The sequence below is a fragment of the Vigna radiata genome, chromosome 7, assembly GCF_000741045.1.
Source record: "Vigna radiata var. radiata cultivar VC1973A chromosome 7, Vradiata_ver6, whole genome shotgun sequence".
NCBI lineage: Eukaryota > Viridiplantae > Streptophyta > Magnoliopsida > Fabales > Fabaceae > Vigna > Vigna radiata.
The window spans coordinates 53657462-53680332 of record NC_028357.1 but is presented as its reverse complement, the minus strand read 5'-3'; the positions used below and the strand labels follow the sequence as shown (position 1 = coordinate 53680332).

General features: G+C 34.1%; 3 protein-coding genes across 9 annotated transcripts; 2 read left to right on the top strand and 1 right to left on the bottom strand.

Annotated features, from left to right (window-relative positions):
- Positions 1-1357: 1357 nt before the first annotated feature.
- On the top strand, positions 1358-5375 carry LOC106767334 (serine carboxypeptidase-like 45). Of its 4 annotated transcripts, none has more exons than XM_022784309.1 (10): positions 1358-2052; positions 2242-2343; positions 2453-2518; positions 2863-2955; positions 3081-3160; positions 3256-3543; positions 3681-3805; positions 3975-4073; positions 4207-4324; positions 4554-5375. In XM_022784309.1, the coding sequence occupies exons 1-10, from the start codon at positions 1797-1799 to the stop codon at positions 4701-4703; spliced, it is 1377 nt and encodes a 458-aa protein (XP_022640030.1). In that variant the 5' UTR covers positions 1358-1796; the 3' UTR covers positions 4704-5375. The 4 variants fall into 4 exon arrangements, with proteins under 4 accessions (XP_022640030.1, XP_014507684.1, XP_014507683.1 ...); XM_014652198.2 differs by having other exon boundaries at positions 2423-2518; positions 3981-4073; XM_014652197.2 differs by having other exon boundaries at positions 1360-2052; positions 2423-2518; positions 4554-5289.
- A 1847-nt stretch (positions 5376-7222) lies between these two features.
- On the top strand, positions 7223-14298 carry LOC106768961. 4 transcript variants are annotated; one of them, XM_014654372.2, is made up of 11 exons: positions 7223-7666; positions 7958-8047; positions 8157-8299; positions 8589-8790; positions 9191-9367; positions 9472-9632; positions 10082-11165; positions 11645-11791; positions 11891-12118; positions 12742-12899; positions 13065-14298. In XM_014654372.2, exons 1-11 carry the CDS (start codon positions 7646-7648, stop codon positions 13423-13425), a joined length of 2772 nt encoding a protein of 923 aa, XP_014509858.1. In that variant the 5' UTR covers positions 7223-7645; the 3' UTR covers positions 13426-14298. The 4 variants fall into 4 exon arrangements, with proteins under 4 accessions (XP_014509858.1, XP_014509857.1, XP_014509860.1 ...); XM_014654371.2 differs by having other exon boundaries at positions 9466-9632; XM_014654374.2 differs by lacking the exon at positions 7223-7666 and having other exon boundaries at positions 7947-8047; positions 8188-8299; positions 9466-9632.
- A 1198-nt stretch (positions 14299-15496) lies between these two features.
- LOC106768461 (chaperone protein ClpC, chloroplastic) lies at positions 15497-21271 on the bottom strand. Its single transcript, XM_014653636.2, has 10 exons — positions 21123-21271; positions 20177-20758; positions 19714-19829; positions 19478-19603; positions 19182-19367; positions 18624-18839; positions 17594-17811; positions 17261-17336; positions 17087-17176; positions 15497-16877 (listed from the first exon to the last, which is right to left on the bottom strand). Exons 2-10 carry the CDS (start codon positions 20739-20741, stop codon positions 15699-15701), a joined length of 2772 nt encoding a protein of 923 aa, XP_014509122.1. The 5' UTR covers positions 20742-20758; positions 21123-21271; the 3' UTR covers positions 15497-15698.
- Between the last annotated feature and the right edge of the window lie 1600 nt (positions 21272-22871).

Here is a 22871-nt window from a genome sequence, read left to right as displayed (position 1 = left end):
CTTCCACCGTTTCAAGTTACTATAATATTAAGCCATGCTGATGTCACATAAATTTCCCTAAGCATGGAGAACGAACATTGATAGAAAGTTGTCAATACACATACACCAGTGACACTATAGTGCAGCTAATGATGAAAAATCTGAAGCCATCTGCAAAAGCTATGAAGGTAGGGACCATTTTTTTCTCCTTTATCAGTTCCTTGAGCTGCATGCATAGATATAACACAACCCCACCATATATGTATATCATATTTGTCTTTTTATAGCTTGTTTGTTCTAATGCTTATACCACTTTTCTTATGGTTTTTCTTCCTTAGTTTGGTAAATACAGTGCTTCAGTGACTAGACTTGGTTGCAATTACATTATGATCACACCATCTTTTTTTTCCTAAGTTCTAAGTGTGTGTGTGTATAGGGTCCAATGATATCATAAAGATCCATAAATTGATTTAACACAGCTGGTGAAGTGATGAATTGAGGGAGGCCCCCCTCAAGAATGAAAAAGTTGGCATGTGAGTTTGTATATGAAAAGAAAAAGAGAAGTGATTTATTTATGTTGGAGGGTAGTTGCTTTGTATCAGCAGGACAAAAAGGTTTGGAAGAAAAGGAAAAGAAAAGAATCAAGGTTTACCCTATCATTATGAGAAAAGCCTTTTCACAACTGGTCAAAGGAAACCAGTTCATCCCCACATAACAACATAAAGAAAAGTCCTTAACCACCTCATTTCATTTCAAATCCATTCCATTCAAGTTTTCTGAGGGAAATCTCATCATTAAGCTTATTATCACTAAGTCCTCAAATATGCCAAAACTCTTTGTGCATGGAAGACAAGTAGAAAAGAAAATAAGTGGGAAGTATATGATTCATCCTTAAAGAAAAAATTGATGGCCAATGATGTATTTGAGAACATTATATCACTAGCTTCTCTGACATCCTACGATATAGTGGTCAATTACAAGAGTAGGATTGTTAAATTTTTCTTGGAATCTCCATTCTGTAACCACTTTGTAGCTGTGCAAAATCCTGTCCGTACTTGTTGATCAAGAAAAAGTTCATCAATCAAACAAGCTTTCGGGAAAACCAAAAACAAACCGTGTATCTCTCTGCATACAACCTGCAATATCCCCAAGGTGCTAAGTACTCATATTCTCTGGTGACTCAGAATGCAGAAAAAATGAGTTACCTTTTTTTTTTTGTTTGTAATCATAAAATATAAAAAAACATTAGTAATTTTAACTCAAATTTTAAAGAATGAAAGGGACACCACCCTCTTGGTGTGTGGTAAAACAAAAAACAAAAAAGGTTACAACTTACAAGGTATTTATGCTTGATGCATCAACACTAAAAGTAGAACTACAAGTCTAAAAGAAGATTCACACACTGTAATTCTCAAGGTAGCCCACATTCCAATAGCTAATTTCTTTTTCATAGCAGCACGCTTTATAAACAGACTCTTATAGCATTTGGAGGCCCAACAATGTATACAACTTTCTTTTTGCTTCACAGTATAGACAGACTCGATACACTAAGATTTATACCCCTCATACATCACTTTCAACACCGTTTTCTAGCAAGCCTGCAAGCAAAAAACATGATAAAGCTAGAACTGTAATCATAGAATGAATTTAAAAGCAGCTCCCAATCACTAAGTGGCCCACAATTAACCTCATGCAGTAAATACTCAGTAACACTGTACCAGTTTAAAAGCAGCACACACCTCTCTCTCTTTCTGGTACTGCTTTGCCTTAGTTCTATTCTCTCTCTCTCTCTCTCTCTCTCTCCATTTTTGTGAAAAATGAAGAACTTGCCAACATGGAAAACCATGGCGGTGACTGTGGTGTTACTTCAATTGAGCTTTTTCTTGGAGATTTTCTGTCTCTCTAATCATGCAGATAGAATTGTTCGGCTTCCCGGGCAACCCAACACACGCTTCCAACAGTTCTCAGGATATGTTACAGTGGATGATCTCAAACACAAAGCTCTCTTTTACTATTTTGTTGAATCAGAAACTCATCCAGCTTCAAAACCTCTTGTTCTCTGGCTCAATGGAGGTCTGCAATCTCTATCTTGGTACAACTATATTTATGTAACACTACCTGGCAAATCAGAATAAGTTTAAGCCTTTGGATAAAAAGTATATGCATAATCAGTGTAGAATGTAGAGCATTTAGTTTCAGAATATGCTTTTAAAATTTTCTAGAAAGACTTCAAATGTATAAGCTAATTTCTGTTTTCTACAGGACCTGGCTGTTCTTCTCTTGGAGTGGGTGCATTCTCTGAAAATGGACCTTTTAGACCAAATGGGGAAGTTCTGATTAAAAACGAGTACAGTTGGAACAGAGGTAATCCGTGGAGGCACTGATCATTCCATTATAAGTGCAAGAATTGCTCCAATATGATAAGAGTTACATTGTAATGCAGAGACAAACATTTTGTATTTGGAGACACCAGTTGGAGTGGGGTTCTCTTATGCTAAAGGTGGCTCTTCCTATGAGACTGTGAATGATGAGACAACAGGTAATCTATCTTCCATTATCAATTGCTTTGGAACTTTGTTCATTTTATTATTTTTTTAATCTTTTGAGACAAATAAGCTCTTCTTTAGAAAGCTTCTTTAAATCATATCTTCTGTCAAAAAAGGAACGTACTCTATGTTTAGGCTTTTAAAAAGTTTAGACAAAACAGCAATTAGTGCTAAAAATGCGACACAACTTTTGCATGATACGATGTACTCTCTTTGATTATTCATCCCTTGTCCTTACATTAGAATGCTATTGTTCTGATTTAAACATCACAGACCTTGAATACACAAAGCCATTATTCCTTTCTGTCTCCTGAAGCAGTAATTTTCATTTCTCAAGCCAGGGACAATCTTGTATTCTTGCAACGCTGGTTCAACAAGTTCCCTCAATTCAGGCACAGAGATTTGTTTCTAGCAGGTGAAAGCTATGCAGGTATGCATGCCACGTCACTGTTCAGTCATCATTTCTAGAAGAACTCAAATTTCGAAATGCCAGTTACACATGAAACAATCGCCATTATCTGTTATTACACACTTTTCTTTATCAAAAAACATCAGGGCATTATGTTCCACAACTTGCAAAGCTCATGATTGAAATAAACGAAAAGGAGAAGTTATTCAATCTGAAAGGCATAGCCGTAAGTAACAAACACACCATTTATTTATCAACCATGGTTCTCTTTCAGGACATTCCTAACAATGCATAATGCCAAGCTGGTCTCTTTTATTGCAGTTGGGTAACCCAGTTCTAGAATATGCCACTGACTTGAATTCAAGGGCCGAGTTCTTCTGGTCTCACGGTTTGATATCTGATTCAACGTACAAATTGTTCACTAAAGGCTGTAACTATTCCCGGTACGTCAGTGAATACTACAGAGACTCGATTTCTCCCCTTTGTTCAAAGGTTTTGAGGCGAGTAGCCAGAGAAACCAGTAAGTTTGTGGACAAATATGATGTCACCCTTGATGTTTGCATTTCATCAGTGCTTTCACAATCCAAAGCTATTTGTCCTCAAGGCCAAGTGAGTTTTTTCTCATTTTTCTTTCCCTATGGATGTTTCTTATATCACCTTTTACCTATTATACTTCTGGTTATTTCGTTTTTCAAATTGACTTGTTTCATCATATCTTAAAGAACTTGATACCTCTTGCGAAACAGAAAACAGATGATAGCATAGATGTATGTGTAGATGACAAAGTTACTAATTACTTGAACCGAAAAGATGTACAAGAGGCGCTCCATGCCAAGCTTGTCGGAGTCCGAAAATGGGATGTCTGCAGCAAGTAATTTCATCAAAACTCAACAAAATGGAAAAAGAAAGTTTATCATTCATCATTCTAGTTGGTTACCCTAATGAATTTGTTTAATTGGTCATGAAAGATAAATAATCATAGTAAAATTACTTTGAAAATATTACCAATCCAAATAACATGTATTCTTACATTGTGTTAGCAACAGCATTTTGAACTATGATATGCTAAACCTGGAGAAACCTACACTCCCTGTTGTTCGATCACTCATAAAAGCTGGAGTTCGGGTCTTAATTTACAGGTACAACTAGACCAAAACTATTTCCTTCTCCGTGTTGATTGTATTTACTTCAGTTACTTGAACTTGAAAGTTCATATGCATGCTTTTCAAATACCATTACAAATTAACATATGCATGTTCTGTTTCACTATAGTGGAGATCAAGATTCAGTAATTCCACTGACTGGAAGCCGCACCTTAGTTCAAAAACTGGCTAGACAACTAGGACTGAATACAACAGTCCCCTACAGAGTATGGTTTGAAGGCCAGCAGGTACATACTAATACTATTTAACATCTTGCTTAAAGCTTGTTATGTTATATCTGATTGCACACGATAATGGTAGGAAGCATTTTTCTTTTTCTCTTGGAAGTAAAAGACTATAAAATATAATCCAACTTGTTTAATATATATATATATATATATATATATATATATATATATATATATATATATATACACACATCATGAACTGATGTGAGTTTACAAATTTTTTGGTTAGGTTGGTGGATGGACTCAAGTTTATGGCAGTATCCTCTCATTTGCTACTGTCAGAGGTGCCTCTCATGAAGCCCCTTTCTCTCAGCCTGAAAGATCATTTGTTTTGTTCAAGTCATTCTTGGAAGATAGGCCTCTGCCTGAAATTTTCTGACAAGACTTAGTTTTTTCTCTAATCTAGTTGAGAGATTGTAAGTAGGCCTAAATTTGTACTATATAACTATTAAATTTACTGTAATTTCAAAAGAAAAAGCTGGTAATAGAAAATTTAAGGGGAGAGGGGGAAATATGAGTCAAATGTGAATTTATTTCTATGATGGGGTGCTTGTTTGTTCCTTGGACTGTCAAATGTAAAATGGATCCTTGGCTTAGAGAACTTCTATAAAACTGTCGTTAGTGCAAAATGTTTCTTTTTCCTTAAATACTATTTCAGTCCTTATTTTATACAATACATGTGTTCTGATAGTATTTTTAGCAAAACTTTTAAAGTTTGGCTTAACAAACTTCTGCTGTTCTGCTTTATAATGAACAATAGTCACTCATAAATGTAACAGCATATTGATAAATCACTCTACTTTTGAATAAAATGTTCGAGTAATTCATTTTACAAATGTTTTTGAATGATCATTCTAATGAAGCAATTCCTATTATACCATGTAATCTTATTTTTTCAACAGTGTGATTTTCAAGAATGAAGACAAAATGGGGTGCCTCCCCCTATGTGTGATAAGAAGCTTTCCAACTGTCCATACTTTAATAATGACCTTAACAGTGCCAAATAGCATCAGCATGGTGATGACCCTAAACTAGGGATCCATCTATAGGCTCTCAGGCGTTGACTTTTATTCCATCTACCTTTGATTGTCACATAATTTTTATAACAATGTAGCAAAATTATCTTTTGACAACCACTTCTTTTTTCTGAACTGTTATACTGTTCTTAGTTGTATAGTATCAGAGTTGTAAAAATATGATAAACCTGTAAGCTTGAAACCATGCTTTGTTGTTTCCCTTGCATGTCATCTGTGAATTGTTGGTTCAGCTAAAGACAAAATCATTTCTTGAAGAGAGTTTGTACAAATTCATTGGCCTCACTTCTGATTCTGATCCTATTTCTCTTATGTTTGCTGAAATGGTTTGCTTTTCTAGCTCTTTATCGTACAAAGATGTCAAAAAAGTAAGACCTATCAATTTAGTATTCGAATTTGATGTTGTTGTATGCTGAGATAGCAGCAAAGTGGGTGTCTTGTTCCTGTCTCTCATCCTTTATAGGTATAGCTTGTATTGATGGTTTCTTTAGTTCTTTAATTTGAATATTTTTGTCTATATCCAAAAAAAAAGAAAAAAATTATAAAAATAGTGAAAGATTACATTTTGAACGAAAAAATCACCTGAATATTTTTTGCTTGGATCATATTTCCGACAAGATTGAGAGGAAAGATCATCTTGTTAAAAAAAGTTGTTGGATAGAGGTTGCAAATAAATGTATGTTTAGGCTTCTGAGTGTGATATTTTGAAATTAACAAAAATACGATATTGTAATATTATTTGGAGTAGATCTTTCAGGCTTTCGTTTATTAAATAAATTATCCTAATAATTTTCATTTAGTTTTTCATTTTAAAATGTCGTCTTATTAAGTTTTTCAAATGAGGGACATTCCTCCTCCTTTAAATTTTAAAATAATTAAACTGAAAATTTGACAATTGAGATCAATGAAGCAACTTATTCAATATCATAAACGTTTTAATAATATTAATAATTCAATAGTGAAACATTAAGTTAAAAAGACAAAATTAAACATTGCATAAAATAAATAAAAAAGCATATAAATTCATTGTTTAAAATTTTGAGTTAAAAATCATGTTAAATATCTTATATAAAGAAAGACTCAATGCAAAACCTTTTCAAAATACAAAATAAAAATATTGAGTATACTTATTTGATATTAAACCTTTAAAATACATTAATATATTTTAAAACATTAAAATTAGCGTATATCAGTATATTTTAAAAATAAAGTAAAATAAAAACATAAGAAAACTCAAAATAATATCTAAATTCGTATTATAGGTAGCGGTGAAAGAAAATCTAAAGGAAGGAAGGACTGTGTAATTCATAACTTTCCTTAATAAAAGGGTGGTGCAAACAGCAGAAGAGCATTCTGTGCTAAATTGGTAAAGTTAGGATTTTTGAATATGTTGGTTCCCCACGACACAAAAGAGAAAAATCACACTTTTGATGTATACTTTGAAATGAAACTACATCCACACAGATTTTGATTTATAATGATTTAGATAATAATAAGATCCATATTAATTCCTTCCATTATATAAAAAAAAATAATGGTATTTTGATAATATTTTTTTTCTGTGATTAGGTCACGTTGTTATAATTATTATTATTCGAAATAATTTTGGACTAAAATATTAAAATATGATAAAGAAAATGTTATCAAAACTTTATTATTCAAAAAGAATTGGTCTGCAACACAGTGGGGGGCAAAAGGACCGTTGGAAGATCTGAACACTGATAAAACTTCATCAGTATGTTAAATTGTTGATTTTTATTATGAGAATTATTTCAACATAAGTGTGTTTTAAATTTTTATTACGAAAAAAATACTTTATTTTAAAAAGAAAGAGGAAAATATAAATAAAAAGAGATCCCTGTTCTGCTAAGTAGAGAGTGCAGAGTGGAGTGGCAGATGATCTGGTTGCTGAAACTTTAATCTTCCATTATCAATCCCAACCAATCTCACCTTTTTCTGTGCTGAATTAACTGACCCACCACCACACCCAACTCAAACTTTTCAACTCTATACTCTTCTTAATTTCTTAGTTCTTGTCATTCAAAGTTTGTTGTAGAACAACTTTGTCAAGTGTGTTGTGTTGTGTTGTGTTGTGTTGTGTTCTGTCTCAACTCAAAAAGCTATGTACATGAAGTGCCCATCATCATTAACCTCCCATTTCTCTCTCTGTCTCTCTCTCCTTAAAAAAAGCAGATTACTTTGCCTGCTATTTCGTGCAATTTTTCACTTCTAATTTGACTTTACATTCCCACAAAAACCATCTTTTAATACCCTATACCAATCCCATATGGCAAAACAGCAAAACCAGGTTAATACCCTCTTTCATCTACGCAACATCTTCATTAACAATACAAACATAATATTTTTGGAAAAAAGAAAAATGTTATAACCACCTTTGAAATAATGTGATTTATTCTTCATCGTGGCTTTGTTTTAGATCTTACGTTACATTACATGATTACATCACATGCATGTTTTGCAATGCATTTCATTGTGATTGTGATCTGCACCGATCGGTGGCGGTAGATCCTTGATTGGATCTGATTGGTGTTGTACATGAACATTGTTAACATTTTGCATGTGGGAGTGGACATTGCAGGGAAAAGGCCAAGAGAGGGAATTGGAACTCGAAAGTGACGAGTCTGAGGCTGAGATTGAGGCCCCATTGCCTCTAACTGTGACCTCTCGGGTATGATATTTATTCATTTTTTTTCTTTTTGTGGGTGTTTTAAATTTGTGTCATTATGATATTTGAAACTGCAAGTGCAACAGCATGGATCGATCATTGTGTAATGCAGGCTTTGTATATGTTGGGAGATATCACTGCAGGGCCTGCGTTTAAGTTCACGCAATGGCTCCAATTGGTTCGTAAGCGCACTGCAAAACATCGTCCTTCTGGCTTCCCTCACCGCACTTCCATCACCATGTCGTCTACTTCTTGGTTAGTTGCTGCTACTTTCGAGGGTTCTCTTTTTGGGAAAATTTAGATACAATTCTTCAGGTGTTTTTGGTGTTCATCTTGGTAATCTGTGTTAACTTTTAATACAAACCTTTATTGGGCTGATTACCAAATTACCAAAGTAAAACTCTTAACTGTTTTGTGGAAGACACCGCCCAAAATATATCTAGGGAACTTAATCTAAGTTTTGTTATTTTCTTTACCTTTTGGTTGGGCGTGGTTAAGAAGTGAAGTTTGTGACTGTTGCTAATGTTCATCATTTGTGGCTCAGCGTTAGGGAACGGTTGGAGGATCCAAAATTGGAGCTGCACCCTGATCAGACAGAAATTAGATTGTGGGAGAGACTTGGGAAGGCTGCAATGTTGGACATTGAGTCGAGCTCTTTTTCTTGGGACATGCTCTCTTCACTGCACCACACTGAACACGATAGTAGCAATGAACAATCCGAAGATGAGATGAACAAAGCTCTCGAGGTTAATTGCTTTCTATAATTGTCGTGTACAAGCACTAGTACACTAAATGCTTTTTTGTGGTTAATTCTTAAGGATCAATTACCAAACAGGGTTGATATTTTAGATGCCACTTGTGTGTGGTGGATTGTTAACATAAGTTGCACATGTAAACGAATGCACACAGCTCGTGTATGGATATCCTTTTTGGTTTTTTTATTTGTGCCCCTTATATGTATGAATGTAAACTTGATCCTATAATTTTTGTTTTGGCTTGGTGGATAAAGTAAATGTGGTTTGAGCATGTTGATAATAGTTAGCTTTATAAGCTATGAAGAATGGTGATTGTTTTTCTGGTATGGCTACATCAGATGTGTATTTTCTTAATTTCTGGATTGATGTCTCCTCAGTCGTGTGCACATAGGTAACTGTAAATTCTGGAGGAGTTGTCTTCTTTGCCTTTTTCAATCTGCCTGGGAATGCCGATATTTATCCAAAAGAAGCAGCAGCAGTTATAAAGATATCACCATCAAGAATGGCAACACAGTCTGAACGCCTTGGCTACGAATTTGCCAAGTGGTTGGGGGTCCAAACTCCACAGGTTGTTCCCTAAGCTTTCATAACACAAGCACCACATCTTCAAGCATGGCCTAGTAGAGTATACTTCTTCCGTATTCATTTTCCTCTATTAATTGGAAGATGCAGGGTAGAGTCATTCACAATACCAGCCTTGAATGGCAACAAATAAAGGAAGCTGCTGAAAGAGCTAGAGAAGCAGCAAATTCTGAGGGTGATGAAATTGGCGAGGTGACATGTTTTGAACTTTTGGAAGCACTTGAGCTCAGCCGGTGTCTCTTTTTTATGAGGTATGATCCATCTGATTTCACTTAGTCCATGTTTAGCATGGAAACACGGAATTCCTTTGCTTGCTTTGTCACTTCCAACAACTATATTTAAATGCAGACATTGCAGCTGTGCTGCTTCTGATGTCTTTCATTGAATTTTGATATCCTTATTGGACTGATGACTTAGCTTGACACGCCTAAAGAAAATATTTAAAATAGATTATTGTTCTTTATCTTACACAAAAATCCCACCACTGTGTGACAAAGCAAGTGTCATTCTTGATGCTTAAGTTGTTCTTGATTTGTCCAATTTTTGAAGCTTACTAAATAGAAGTAAATTTTGTTCGTCTCAGTGTTGTTTAAAATAGGAAAAGAGGATATCTACGGTACAACTGGAGAAAAAAAACACTTGATTGTTGTACAAAATAAATTTTGATTATTATTTCTGAATATTGAGCATGTTCTTGCAGTTATGTACACGGTTCACCCTTGCTTGAAAGCTCTACTGCATTCAAGTCAAAGGAATCAGCAGAAAGAACATCAGAAGCTCTTGGCAGGGTGCTGATGCTGGACCTAGTCATCAGAAATGAAGATAGGTTGCCTTGCCGTGAGCTTAGATGGCGTGGGAATCCAGCGAATTTGTTGTTGGCTGGAAAGACTATCTGTGCAAATATAGATGTGCTAGAAGCCGCTGTTGATTCTGCAATTGACCGATATAGACCAAAGATGATATGGGCTTTTCAGAAAGAAAGAAGGTCAACTTCAGTAGATTGCAGACTCGATTCTCACGATCCTGGTTTGATATCACATTCCCCTGATCTTTCAGATATCTCAGAATCTCCAATATCTCTTGACATCAACCATATAAGTCAAACATCTGAAGAATCACTGTCTCCCGACATTAACATAATAGCCATTGATTCTGGTGTTCCTCGGCGACCCCCAGCTGGAAAACGTGCAAATGATCAGGTTAATTACCCTAAGTTGATTGAGTTGTTACTCAACAGTTCTGAATTTGCCTCAAACCTGATATATGATGTAACTGGAGGGAAATTAGGATGTCCTCCTCCATCAGAAGACATGGACAAAACTGATATATATGCGAACGACGTAATGTCTGTAGTTCATGCCTTCCGCGCTGGTTTCCGCGCTGCTCTCAGGGATCTGCAGGGATTTCACATTTTCCTACTCACACTTCACCAAAGACTTGATACCTTGTTACGATCATTTATGAACATTATGAGCAAAATATCTTTGGGAGAATTTGACAAAGAAGATGCTGTAGTTCCTGACTCACCTTCACTAGCAGTTGGTGGGCATTTTTACTCGCCATCATCTAAGGAGAGGCTTGGTAATGATAACCATCATGATTTGATTGATTCAGAACCACAGAGAACTGCTTCAAAGGCATCACCTTCAGGCAACAGAGATTGCACTGACTTTACTCCTACCCCCAGAGAATCTTGCCATGGAAAGTTCTATAGAGGAAATGGGGAACCACTGCGTAGTCTCCGTTTGACTACTAAGCTCCGTGACTTCCATAAATTTGCCAAGGTTTGTCTCCTAGTCACTTGATTTCAATGCAGCTTTTCGAGTAAGAAAAATTGTTCTGTGCAATTTTTCTATTTACATATTGGATAGTTCATAAACAATCAGCCAGTGGCATATTGCTTTAAAATGCAAAACTATAGGACTTTAGTATATGTCTGTACATAAAAGTGACCAATCTGGACAATGCTTATAATTCTCAAGACAATGTGCTCTTATTGCTTCCATGAGCGAGAGAGTAGATATTGCACAGATTGTTGTTTGCGACCAAAATGTGGGTTTTCAAATCATGCCAACAACTCCATTCCCTCTCTCTGCATGTGCTGATCTCATACTAAAGTAATCCAGGGTCTCAAGGTTGACTGGCAAATAGGAATATAAGACTAAAAGCAACGTAATTTGCTGTTTCTTTACCATATAAAACAGGGTTTTACATGTCTGTTTCTTATTTTTTCACTTTTTTGAAATTGTTTCATGCTTTCCAGGTTGATGCTGAATCCAGTAGAGAATTGGAACAATGGAATGAAATGCTTAAAAGCGATGCCATCAAACTATGCCAGGATAACAATTTCAATCCAGGATTTTTTGAGGGTAGTGATAATAACTGTGCTGTTGACGCATATGAACTTAAGGTTATCTTCACTTTATTGCTTTCAAATCTGAAATATAGAAGACTCCTTTTCATTTCTGAAGGATTTCCATTCATGATGCATTACCCTTTTAACTTTCAGATACGACTTGAGCATATTATCGAGAGAATTGCATTGATATCAGATGCTGCGAGTACTGAGAAACCTTCAGCAGTGACAAGTAGTCTGTTCATTGGTGGAGCATTGGCTGCAAGATCTGTTTACACACTGCAATACTTGGGAATCACAAATATTTTGTGTTTGTGTACCAATGAAATTGGACAGTCAGAAACTCAGTATCCTGATCTATTTGAGTATAAGAATTTCTCTGTAAGTGATATTTACTTGTATTTTTTACCTTCACTCACTCTAATGTCTCATTTGCTAAGATTTATTTTATGGATGATGATATTTTTACACCCAGAAAAAAAAAAAAAAAAAAACTCCACTTGACAACTCAAAATATTAATATTTTATTTTTAACTTAAGTGGGTGTTTTTTAGGGTGTCAAATTATTATTTTCTTTATCTTATATAGTTGAGCTTGTCCTTGATGCTTTCTCTACTTCCCTTAATTTATTATTCATGCAATCTAAGACAAGATTAATCAAGTGAATTTACAATGAAGCCTTCTGATCAACAAATGATGGAGTCGAGAAATCAATAGGGTATATCTTGCCTTGGAATTCTCTTTTATTTTTTTCTCTTTAAATTGTTAGTTTCTTCTAATCTCCCTTGGCTGATAGCTCCTTCTAAACAGTAAAACTGTCAGCCTAGCTCTAAAGAAATAGGTCTCAATTTTCTTGATTAGAAGTATGATTTGTCACCAATATGATGTGATGCACTATAATTCTTGTGATTTTCTTAATATTTTTTCTATTACAATTTACTTTTAATTTTATGTTCGTTTTAGGAATGTATTGATATTTATTTTGTTCATTGTTCTTTGAGCAGGTATGTGATAGTGATGATTACAACATCAGCGGCATATTTGAAGAAGCATGTGATTTGATAGATCATGTTGAACAAACAGGTCAAAAAGTCTTAGTTCACTGCTTTGAGGGGAAAAGCCGAAGTGTTACATTGGTCCTCGCATACTTAATGCTCAGGAAGTAAGTAAAAATTGAAATTATACATGTAATAGTGCAAAATGATACTCTCCTCACTTTCTCTTCTATGGTTAAATGGTATGAAACAATCTAATTTGGCACCTACAAGCATAATGTTCTTTGAGTGACAGTTGAAACATGTTTTGAACTGATATTNTTATGGTGCAGGAAGTATACTTTATTAGAAGCATGGCAAGCTTTGAAGCGAGTTCACTGTCGAGCACAACCCAACGACGGTTTTGCAAAGACCTTATTGGACTTAGATCAGAAACTANATGGAAAGGTTTNGATGGAATGGCATCAGCGAAAACCAATGATGAAAGTTTGCCCAATATGTGGGAAGAATGCTGGGCTAAGCAGTAGCTCACTCAAGCTCCATCTGCAGAAATCACATAGAAAGCTGTCCTCTGGAAGTGTAGATAGTGCCATGACTATGGAAATCGAGAAAGCTTTGACAGCTTTGAAGATTAGCCGTGGAGGGAGTGTCAGCCCCACACAAAGACAATCTCATCCAATAATAGATCAATAGAAACTGTAAATCCATAGATCTTACGCTGCCAATTATCAGCAGGTTAGAGCATCTCCCAAAGGGTACGATGTACAAGTTCTTAACCAGCTCGTAATTCAGAATCAAGCATATGCCATTGGGAGAATTTGTACTCTCATAATTAAAAAATATACATTTGATAAATAATTGATCCTTTGTTCTAATTATCCCTAGCCAAAAGTGAAGGACTTGTCCAATTGATTGTGTGACATGCTATGGTTAATTAACTTGACAATCTATGTGGAAATGTTAAAAGTTGAAGTGATTAGATAAAAGAAAAGGATTAGAGTTCATGCAAGATGTAAGTAATATTGCTCTAATCAAGAAACAAAAGTAGAAACCTCAAAAATCCAATTCAACAACATGCAAACCACAAATCCCGAATTCAAAAGTTGAGAAAGCAAGAATAGAAAATCCCAAAATTGGAAGATCAAGAACACCAAATCCCAAAACACGAAATTAGTCCAAGAAAAGAAAACTCAATTCACAAACTTAGAAAATAATCCCAAAACGCGAAATCAATCCTAATTTAAAATCTTAATATGAAACCTCTAAAATTTGTAAGATCTGAAACACGAAAAAAGGAAACTTCAAAATGTTGCAATCACCAAGTACGTCCTCTTCCTCTTCACAGCTAAACCCATGTGAATTACAAGAAGAAAATGCATAACGGAGACCCTTGTCGCCGTAGAGATGCTGAAGAACAAAGCCTTCGTATTGCCACTAATGCTCACAGTACCACGAGGATGGAAGTCGCATCTTCCACCAGAACTCGTCTCCCCTTCTCGTAAAACACTCAACGAAAAGATAGGAAAACGCCACATCAATTTGATAAGTTGCCACATAACTAGATAGGTCATTTATTATTGACTAAAGTGTATATTACATGTTAATTTTTTAACACTAAAAGAAAAAAAAATAACTTGAACGATCTTTATAAAATATAGGACGAAGTCAAAATAGATATTAAATCTTTATATATATTTTTTTCTTCTGAGTCATTAAACTTAAAATCAAGTCATCATACTATGGAGTTTAAGTATATTAAATTTAAATTACCAATGATTTCCTTAAACAACTTTAGGAATTTTTTTTACATTTTACGTAAAACTAATCTTTGGTTTGCTTCTATCCCACTGTTTGAAATCCTAAATTTTACCGAAAAACTTCTAATTGATCTTTACCGTATAAATGACAATATACACAACCATAATAGCACAATAATGACATTATCCACAAGTGATTAGCATTGTGGATAATGTTATTTGATAAAAGAAGCATGTGATTTGATAGATCAGGTTAAACAAACACAGGTCAAAAAGTTTTAGTTCACTACTTTGAGGGGGAAAAGCCGAAGATACTGTCCTCGCTTTCTCTTTTGCGTGGACTGCTACTCTTCTATGGTTAAATGGTATGAAACAATCCAATTTGGCACCTACAAGCATAATGTTCTTTGAGTGACAGTTGCAACATGTTTTGAACTGATATTCTTATGGTGCAGGAAGTATACTTTATTAGAAGCATGGCAAGCTTTGAAGCGAGTTCACTGTCGAGCACAACCCAACGACGGTTTTGCAAAGACCTTATTGGACTTAGATCAGAAACTATATGGAAAGGTTTTGATGGAATGCCATCAGCGAATAACAATGATGAAAGTTCGCCCAATATGTGGGAAGAATGCTGGGCTAAGCAGTAGCTCACTCGAGCTCCATCTGCTGAAATCACAGAAGGCTGTCCTATGGAATTGCAGACAGCCATGACTATGGAAATCGAGAAAGCTTTGAAGATTAGCCATGGAGGAAGAGTCAGCCCCACACAGACAATCTCATCCAATAATAGATCAATAGAAACTGTAAATCCATACGCTGCCAATTATCAGCAGGTTATAGTATCTCCCAAAGGGTACGACGTACAAGTTCTTAACCAGCTCATAAATCAGAAGCGAGCATATCCCATTGGGAGAATTTGTACTCTCATAATTAAAAAACATACATTTGATAATTGATCCTTTGTTGTCATACAATTATTTTAAATTAAGCTGTAAGACCTTGAATGATTAACTTTAAAATTTCTTTCTATAAATAAAAAAGATCACTAACGGCGCTATCCAATGTTAATCGACAGACATTTAGACTACCAGAATTCAATTAAAAGCTTTGTCCAATGATAACTAAAACAAACTATGACTATGTTTCTTTTTTTTAAAAAAAAAAAAAAAAAAAAAAAGACAACCGCTAACAGTAAAGGCAATAATGTTACACAGGAAGAGCTTCTGCTAGTGACTCTGAGGCACCACTGCTCCCGTTGAGCACAATCACATTACCATCAGAATCAGCATCCACTATAACTGAGTCACCCTCTTTAATCTCTCTAGCAAGCATCTTCTCGGCCATACTGTCCTCCAAAAGTCGCATGATGGCTCTTCTTAGAGGCCTAGCCCCATAACTAGGATTATATCCTTCCTCAACCACCCTTTCCCTAAATCTTTCTGTCACTGAGAGATCAATCTCTTTGACCTTCAGTCTTTCAAACACCTCCTTCAACATTATATCAGCTATCTCCTTTACCTCCAGCTTTGTAAGTTGCCTGAAAACAATCATTTCGTCCAACCTATTCAAGAATTCTGGCCTAAAGTATTGTTTCAGCTCTTCAGTCACCAAGCTCTTGATTCGATTGTAACTGCTATCCTTCTCGTCATAATCGATGTCAAATCCCATTTTACGTCCTCCTTTCTCAATCACACTGCTTCCAACATTTGATGTCATTATTAAAAGAGTGTTCTTGAAGTCCACAGTTCTTCCCTTGCTGTCTGTTAATCTTCCATCTTCTAGAATCTGAAGCATCATGTTGAACACATCAGGGTGTGCTTTCTCAATCTCATCAAATAGTACAACAGTGTAGGGTCGACGGCGAACTGCCTCAGTCAGTTGACCACCTTCAGTGTAACCAACATATCCAGGGGGTGAACCAATGAGTTTGGAGACTGTGTGTCTTTCCATAAATTCACTCATGTCAAGCCTAATCATGGCTTCTTCAGAACCAAAATAGTATGCAGCCAATGCTTTGGCCAATTCAGACTTTCCCACACCAGTTGGACCAGAAAAGATGAAGCTGGCAATTGGTCGATTAGGATTCTTCAATCCCACCCTAGCTCGGCGAATGGCCCGGCTAATTGCTTTTACTGCTTCATCCTGACCTATGACTCGTGTGTGTAAAGTCTCTTCCATCTTAAGGAGGCGATCAGATTCATCAGTTGAAACTTTCTCTACCGGGATACCAGTCCAAGAGGAGACAATATGTTGTATGTCAACTTCGGTCACCATGGGACCTCCATCTCCTGCCTCACTTTCTGCCTTGCTCATCTCCTTGCCTTTTTCTATAAGTGATGATATCTGGGTCTTCAGATCCATTTCTTTATCTCGTAGCTCTCCAGCCTATTACAAAATTCATAAATCATCAGTACAATAACACACAATAATTTGCAGAGATATAATCAAGTTCAGTTGAAAAAAAAACAAACAAATGCATTCGAAGTTTACTTAAGGTAAAACAACTTTAAAATACTAAAAATAACATTATCGCGTTGGATTTGTTAGTTGACTATAAAATTTTAGAAGTCAAATCTGGGGTAAAAGTATATTACCTTTTCAAAGTCTTGATTGCGAACAGCTTCTTCTTTATCTTTCACAATCTGTCTGACCTCCTTGTCAAGCTCTCTCGCTTCTTCAGGTAACTAGACAGATGCAAAATTAGCAAAATTAGATCTGTAACAGACAAAAGAACTCCTGGTTACGAGACAGGTAGATGAACAATATACCTGTGCGTGTTGAAGCCGAACCCGGGAACCTGCTTCATCAATTAAATCTATAGCTTTGTCGGGCAGAAATCGATCACTGCAAGAGATTCAATTATTTATAAAAGCTAGATGATACTTAACATTCGAGATATAAGAAGGATTTTAGTAAATTCATTCCAACATACATTTAAATATAAATATAAATGTTGTAATACATTTTAAAGAGATAAACTAATATAGATTAGAAAGATTGATATAAATATGAAAATTTTCCAGTGATCTAATAAAAAAAACATATCTGTTCCAGCGCAACCAAAAAGATAAAATGAATAAAAAAAAACTAATATGACAAACCTAATATACTGGTGTGACAGCTGGGCAGCAGCTACAAGTGCATCATCTGTATATTGGAGCTTGTGATGAATCTCATAGCGTTCCCTAAGCCCTTTCAGTATCTGTATGGTTTCATCAACTGTAGGTTCCGGCACCTTAACTGGCTGGAATCGCCTCTCCAGTGCTGGGTCCTTTTCAATGTGCTTCCTATATTCATCCAGCGTTGTGGCTCCAATACACTGCACAAAAATTTTCACACACTTCCTTACAATAGTTCCAAGTTCCACTAAGTGACAGTAAGTTTAGTATAAGCACAACCAGGTGCCTTCAAATTTCACAACAGTCTACAAATACAATATTATGCTTAATTCTTATACGATTTAACCAAAATTGAGCTGCTGACCCAGCAAAAGGATTTTTTTTTAAGATAAGATTCCAATACTAAATATTAGAAGTCCACATTATTTAATTCAACTAACACGCCAAAAGCAAATGATCATTTATCAGAATTGCTAATTGATATCTGAACTTACCAGATCTGTTAGATACAGTCAGTTTTTAACTATTTACAATTTAAAACAAAAATACTGAACAACCAAAAGACTAGGTATTCCTGTATCTAAAACATAGACTTGCAAATATAGCCTAAATGTATGATTATTGACAAGTAAGTTGGCAACACAGAATAAAACAAGTCATTTTATCCTTTAGTATTTATGTTTCAATGGTAACACAAACTCGATTGTTTGTCTCACCCCCTAAACAAATTACAGAAATTCATTTTGATGTCAAAATCAAAATGGCAATACATACACCAGGTATTCTTTTCTCTAAAACATATTTGCAAAAATAGCCTAAATATATGATTATTGACCAGCAGGTAGCAACACAGAAGAGAACAAGTATTCCTTTTTCTCTTTGTATTTTTTTGCTTCAATAAAAATAACGGAAACACAGACTCATTCACACCCCTCCTTAACAAATTACATAAATTGTTTTTGAAGTCTAAATCAAATCAAAATACATTTTGAACATGATGCGAAAATATTACCTGTAGTTCACCTCTGGCAAGAGCAGGTTTTAGTATGTTGGCAGCATCAATTGCCCCCTCAGCTGCTCCAGCTCCAATTAGAGTGTGTACTTCATCAATAAAAAGTATTATCTCATCACTTTGTTTGATTTCCTCCATTAGTTTCTTCAATCTCTCCTCAAATTCTCCACGATATTTAGTTCCAGCTACCAGTAGACCCATATCAAGGGTTATAACCTAAATCATGCATACCAAAGGTTTCATATCATTCAGAACTCCCAGAAGTATTTAAACAGCCAAAATCCAAGAACATTAGTCAACAATGAATGATAAAAACTGAGGCATCGAATAAGACTATATAGAAGTAAGAAAAGTCTTCAGCAGTTAACATGTGAAATACTCGAAATAAAAAAGTAAAGAAATAAGACATTGTTTTAGGATGAACCACTTTACATAGACTCAGCACAATAAACATGTTGATATACTTTACAACAGTATAGCATTGAAAATGAAATAGTAAATCTACTGAATCACAAACAAGATTTTATAGATCATAGGGATCAAATAATTACTACTAACCTTCTTTCCCTCTATGGTTTCAGGAACATCACCATTTGCAATCCTTTGGGCAAGCCCTTCAGCAATAGCGGTCTTCCCAACCCCAGGTTCTCCAATAAGACAAGGATTATTTTTGGTACGGCGACCCAAAATTTGAGTGACACGCTCAATTTGTTGCTGCCTACCCACAACAGGATCCAATTTTCCCTATAATTTAGGTTTTGAGAGGGAGAGATCAGTAAGAAATAATCATACCATAACACAGAATGAAAGCTGATCTTACATTGGCATGAAGAAAACTAGGAACTGGCAATTACCTCTTCGGCTAGCTTGGTCAGATTGGTGCCATACTCCTCCAAAGTTGGCATCTTATTGCTATTACCACTTCCAGGGCCAACAGTAGCACCAACACTGTCAGCACCCTCACCAACCATGCGGATAACCTGTAACATACAGTGAGAATACAAGAATGATTTTACACACAAATTAAGATAAAAACGTATTCCATACCCAATATAAATAAGTTAAAAATAAATTATGATACAATACTAACCTGAGCACGAATATTATTTGGGTCAGCACCCAAATTTTCGAGAACACGTGCTGCTACACCCTCACCCTCTCGAAGAAGACCAAGAAGCAAGTGCTCAGATCCAATATAATTGTGACCTAAAAATTTCAAGGAATGAGCTAAATTGCAGATTGGAGCCCATTCAAAACTGAATCTAGTTCAGGATCCTTTCCTTCTCTTTGTAAAACGCTCTATGATTGGGCATTTCTAAGTTTGTTCTTTTATTATAAATAATTAAAATGTAGTTGACTCCACTGATAAAGGCACAGGAATAAATATAACCGTATCAAATCACTTCTATCTTCTTTAATAAAATAAACGGCAAACGAAACAATGGAAAACTAGAGATAAATAAACAGATTGGAAAAAAGAAGAAAACTCTAGGCAATACAAATAATTTTATTGCTATTAAGTAATAATAATCAAAGGGAAAAACCGCAATTACCAAGTTGGCGAGCTTCTTCCAGTGAGAGCTCCAAAACACGCTTTGCACGGGGAGTAAATGGAATCTCAACTGCAACAAATCCACTACCCCTTCCAATTATCTTTTCCACTTCCACACGAGTATCCTTCAGGTTCATTCCCATTGACTTCAGCACCTTGGCAGCAATGCCAGTGCCTTCCCCAATAAGACCCAATAAAAGTTGTTCAGTTCCAACAAAATTATGTCCCAGACGTCTGGCTTCCTCCTGGGCTAGCATAATTACTTTGATTGCTTTCTCCGTGAAGCGCTCAAACATGGCTTTAGGTACGCATCTTTTAGCCCTTTCACGACGGGAAGAAGTTGAAGTCAACATCTTAGAAGGAAAATTTTGTCGAGGTCTCGAAAGAAGATCCAAAGTGTTCAAAGTACGCAGTCCAGAGAAACTCGACATCCTTGATGCAGGCATTCGTAAGTTAGACATCATTTTGACAGATCTTCGTGATTTTCCTGATGCCTTGTGCTGCCCATGCCTCTGCCCGCTCAGTAGGCCAGGCATACCAATAGACTGAGCCAAAACCCTAGCCATTATTCCTATATTGTTGCCTACATTTATCAACAAAACAAATCAGCAGATAGAAACATGCGGACTGGTTATCATTGGGAACCAAATAAACCAACCAAGATAATGAAATGAAAAACAGCAAGTCATAAATAAAAGAAAAAACATATTGAATAAAAACAATGGAGAAGAAAAACATTTGAGCAAACACATGGACGCTACTTCTTTAGAATACAAGTTAATCATTTAAGATTAAAAGAAATTCAGCAAGCAGCGCTAAGCCATAAGGGAAGAAAAACTGAACGACAAAGAAACCGGCAGTGACAGAACTTGGCAGTTCCAAAACCTAATTGAAACAAACTTCTACAGAAACAGAACAACAAACATAAAGAAAAGTGATAAACTCACCCGAGGCGAAAACAATTGACTTCAGAAAAATACGAATAGAAGAGAAAGGGAAAAAGGGGAAATTTTTGGAAGATTAAAGAAGATAGAGGAAGTTTAGAGATATAGAGAGAAGGCGTGGTAGGGCGAAGAGGGAGGAAAAAGAAAATCAGAGATAGAATGACATATATATATATATATATATATATATTAATTCTGTTCTTTAAGTTTTTTTTCTAATTTAAGTATATTTTTTAAAACTAAAATAATTATTTATAATAATAAATTAACTATAAAATAAATAAAAATAATTTATAATAAAATTAAAAACTTATTTATAATTATTTGTATCATCATTATAAAGGATTTCCCTTTTTTTACATTTTCTTTTTATTTTATTCTTGTGATAATTAATTTTTCATATTTAAATCATATTTTGTATTTTTTTTAAATGAGTTAAATATGATTTTTAGTATGATGAGAAATTAAAATTTATACTTTTCAAAAATTTTAAATATTTTGATCTTGTTAAATATTGTTTTGTATTAATATTGAAATTATATATCGTTCCAACATTTCAAATCATTTAAAACATGAAAAGAAATTAATATTATTAAATTAAAAATATTATATATCAAATTTTAAAGTTTTGAGATTAAAATAATTAAAATTTAAGGTAATGAAAAAATTCATTCTCACATCAAAATTAACCTTTTTTTTTAATTTGACAGCTTTTCTTAAAATAAATAGCTTTGAAAAATAATTAAATTTAAATTAACAGTTATTTATTTAAAAAGTAAAAATAGAAATTTAACTATTTTATTTTAAAATAACGATTAAAGATAAAATTGAAAAGTGTACATGAAAAATCAAAATCTTGTAGTATAAGATAACTATTTATAATTGGTTACAACACATACATATATTTGTTTACTTTTCTTATAAAAAATTAATAAAATCTTTATATATATATATATAAACATAGATGTTGAAGTATTTGTAGCTCCTTTGGCTAAACCGATTTGTTTTGTATGATGTCGTTTTGGTTGTTCGAATGCAGCACCAGCTATTTGTGAATTTTTTTTTTTTCATATAACATAATTTGTTTTACATGGATAACAAGTTAGTTTTTGTAAAAAGTCATGGTTTTCAAGAAAACAAATTTTATTTTTTCATTTTAATAATTTTACTAAAATAAAATATGTTAGAATTTGATTTTCTAAAAATCAAATTTTATTTTTATTTTTAATGATTTTTATGAAAATATGTATCAAACATTTTTAAAGGTTTTTGACGTTGAAAGCTTGAATGACTTAAAAAAAATATGTTAAATGCTTTTGAAAACCGTTCAACATTTTTTAATTTTCTTTTTCAATTAAAATTAATAAATAACTAATTTATTTTAATATTGTAGAATGATTTAATTATAACATATTAAATAAAATTTTATATTATTATTATAAATTTCATAATAATTATTAAAATAATAAAATATATTAAATTTCATCAAAATAAACCAAATATTTTTTAAATTTTATAATAAAATTAATTTCAAAAGTTTGTTAAATTCAAAAAAAATATTTAAAATATTATAATAAATTAATTAAAAACAGGATTTAAAAGAAATGTTAAATTTTAAAAAATTATATTAAAATACCAAAATAAATAAATTATTGATTTCAACATAATAAAATAATATATTAATAAAAAATATATATTGGAAGTATAATAATAATATAAAATTTGATTTAATATATTTTAACATATTAAATC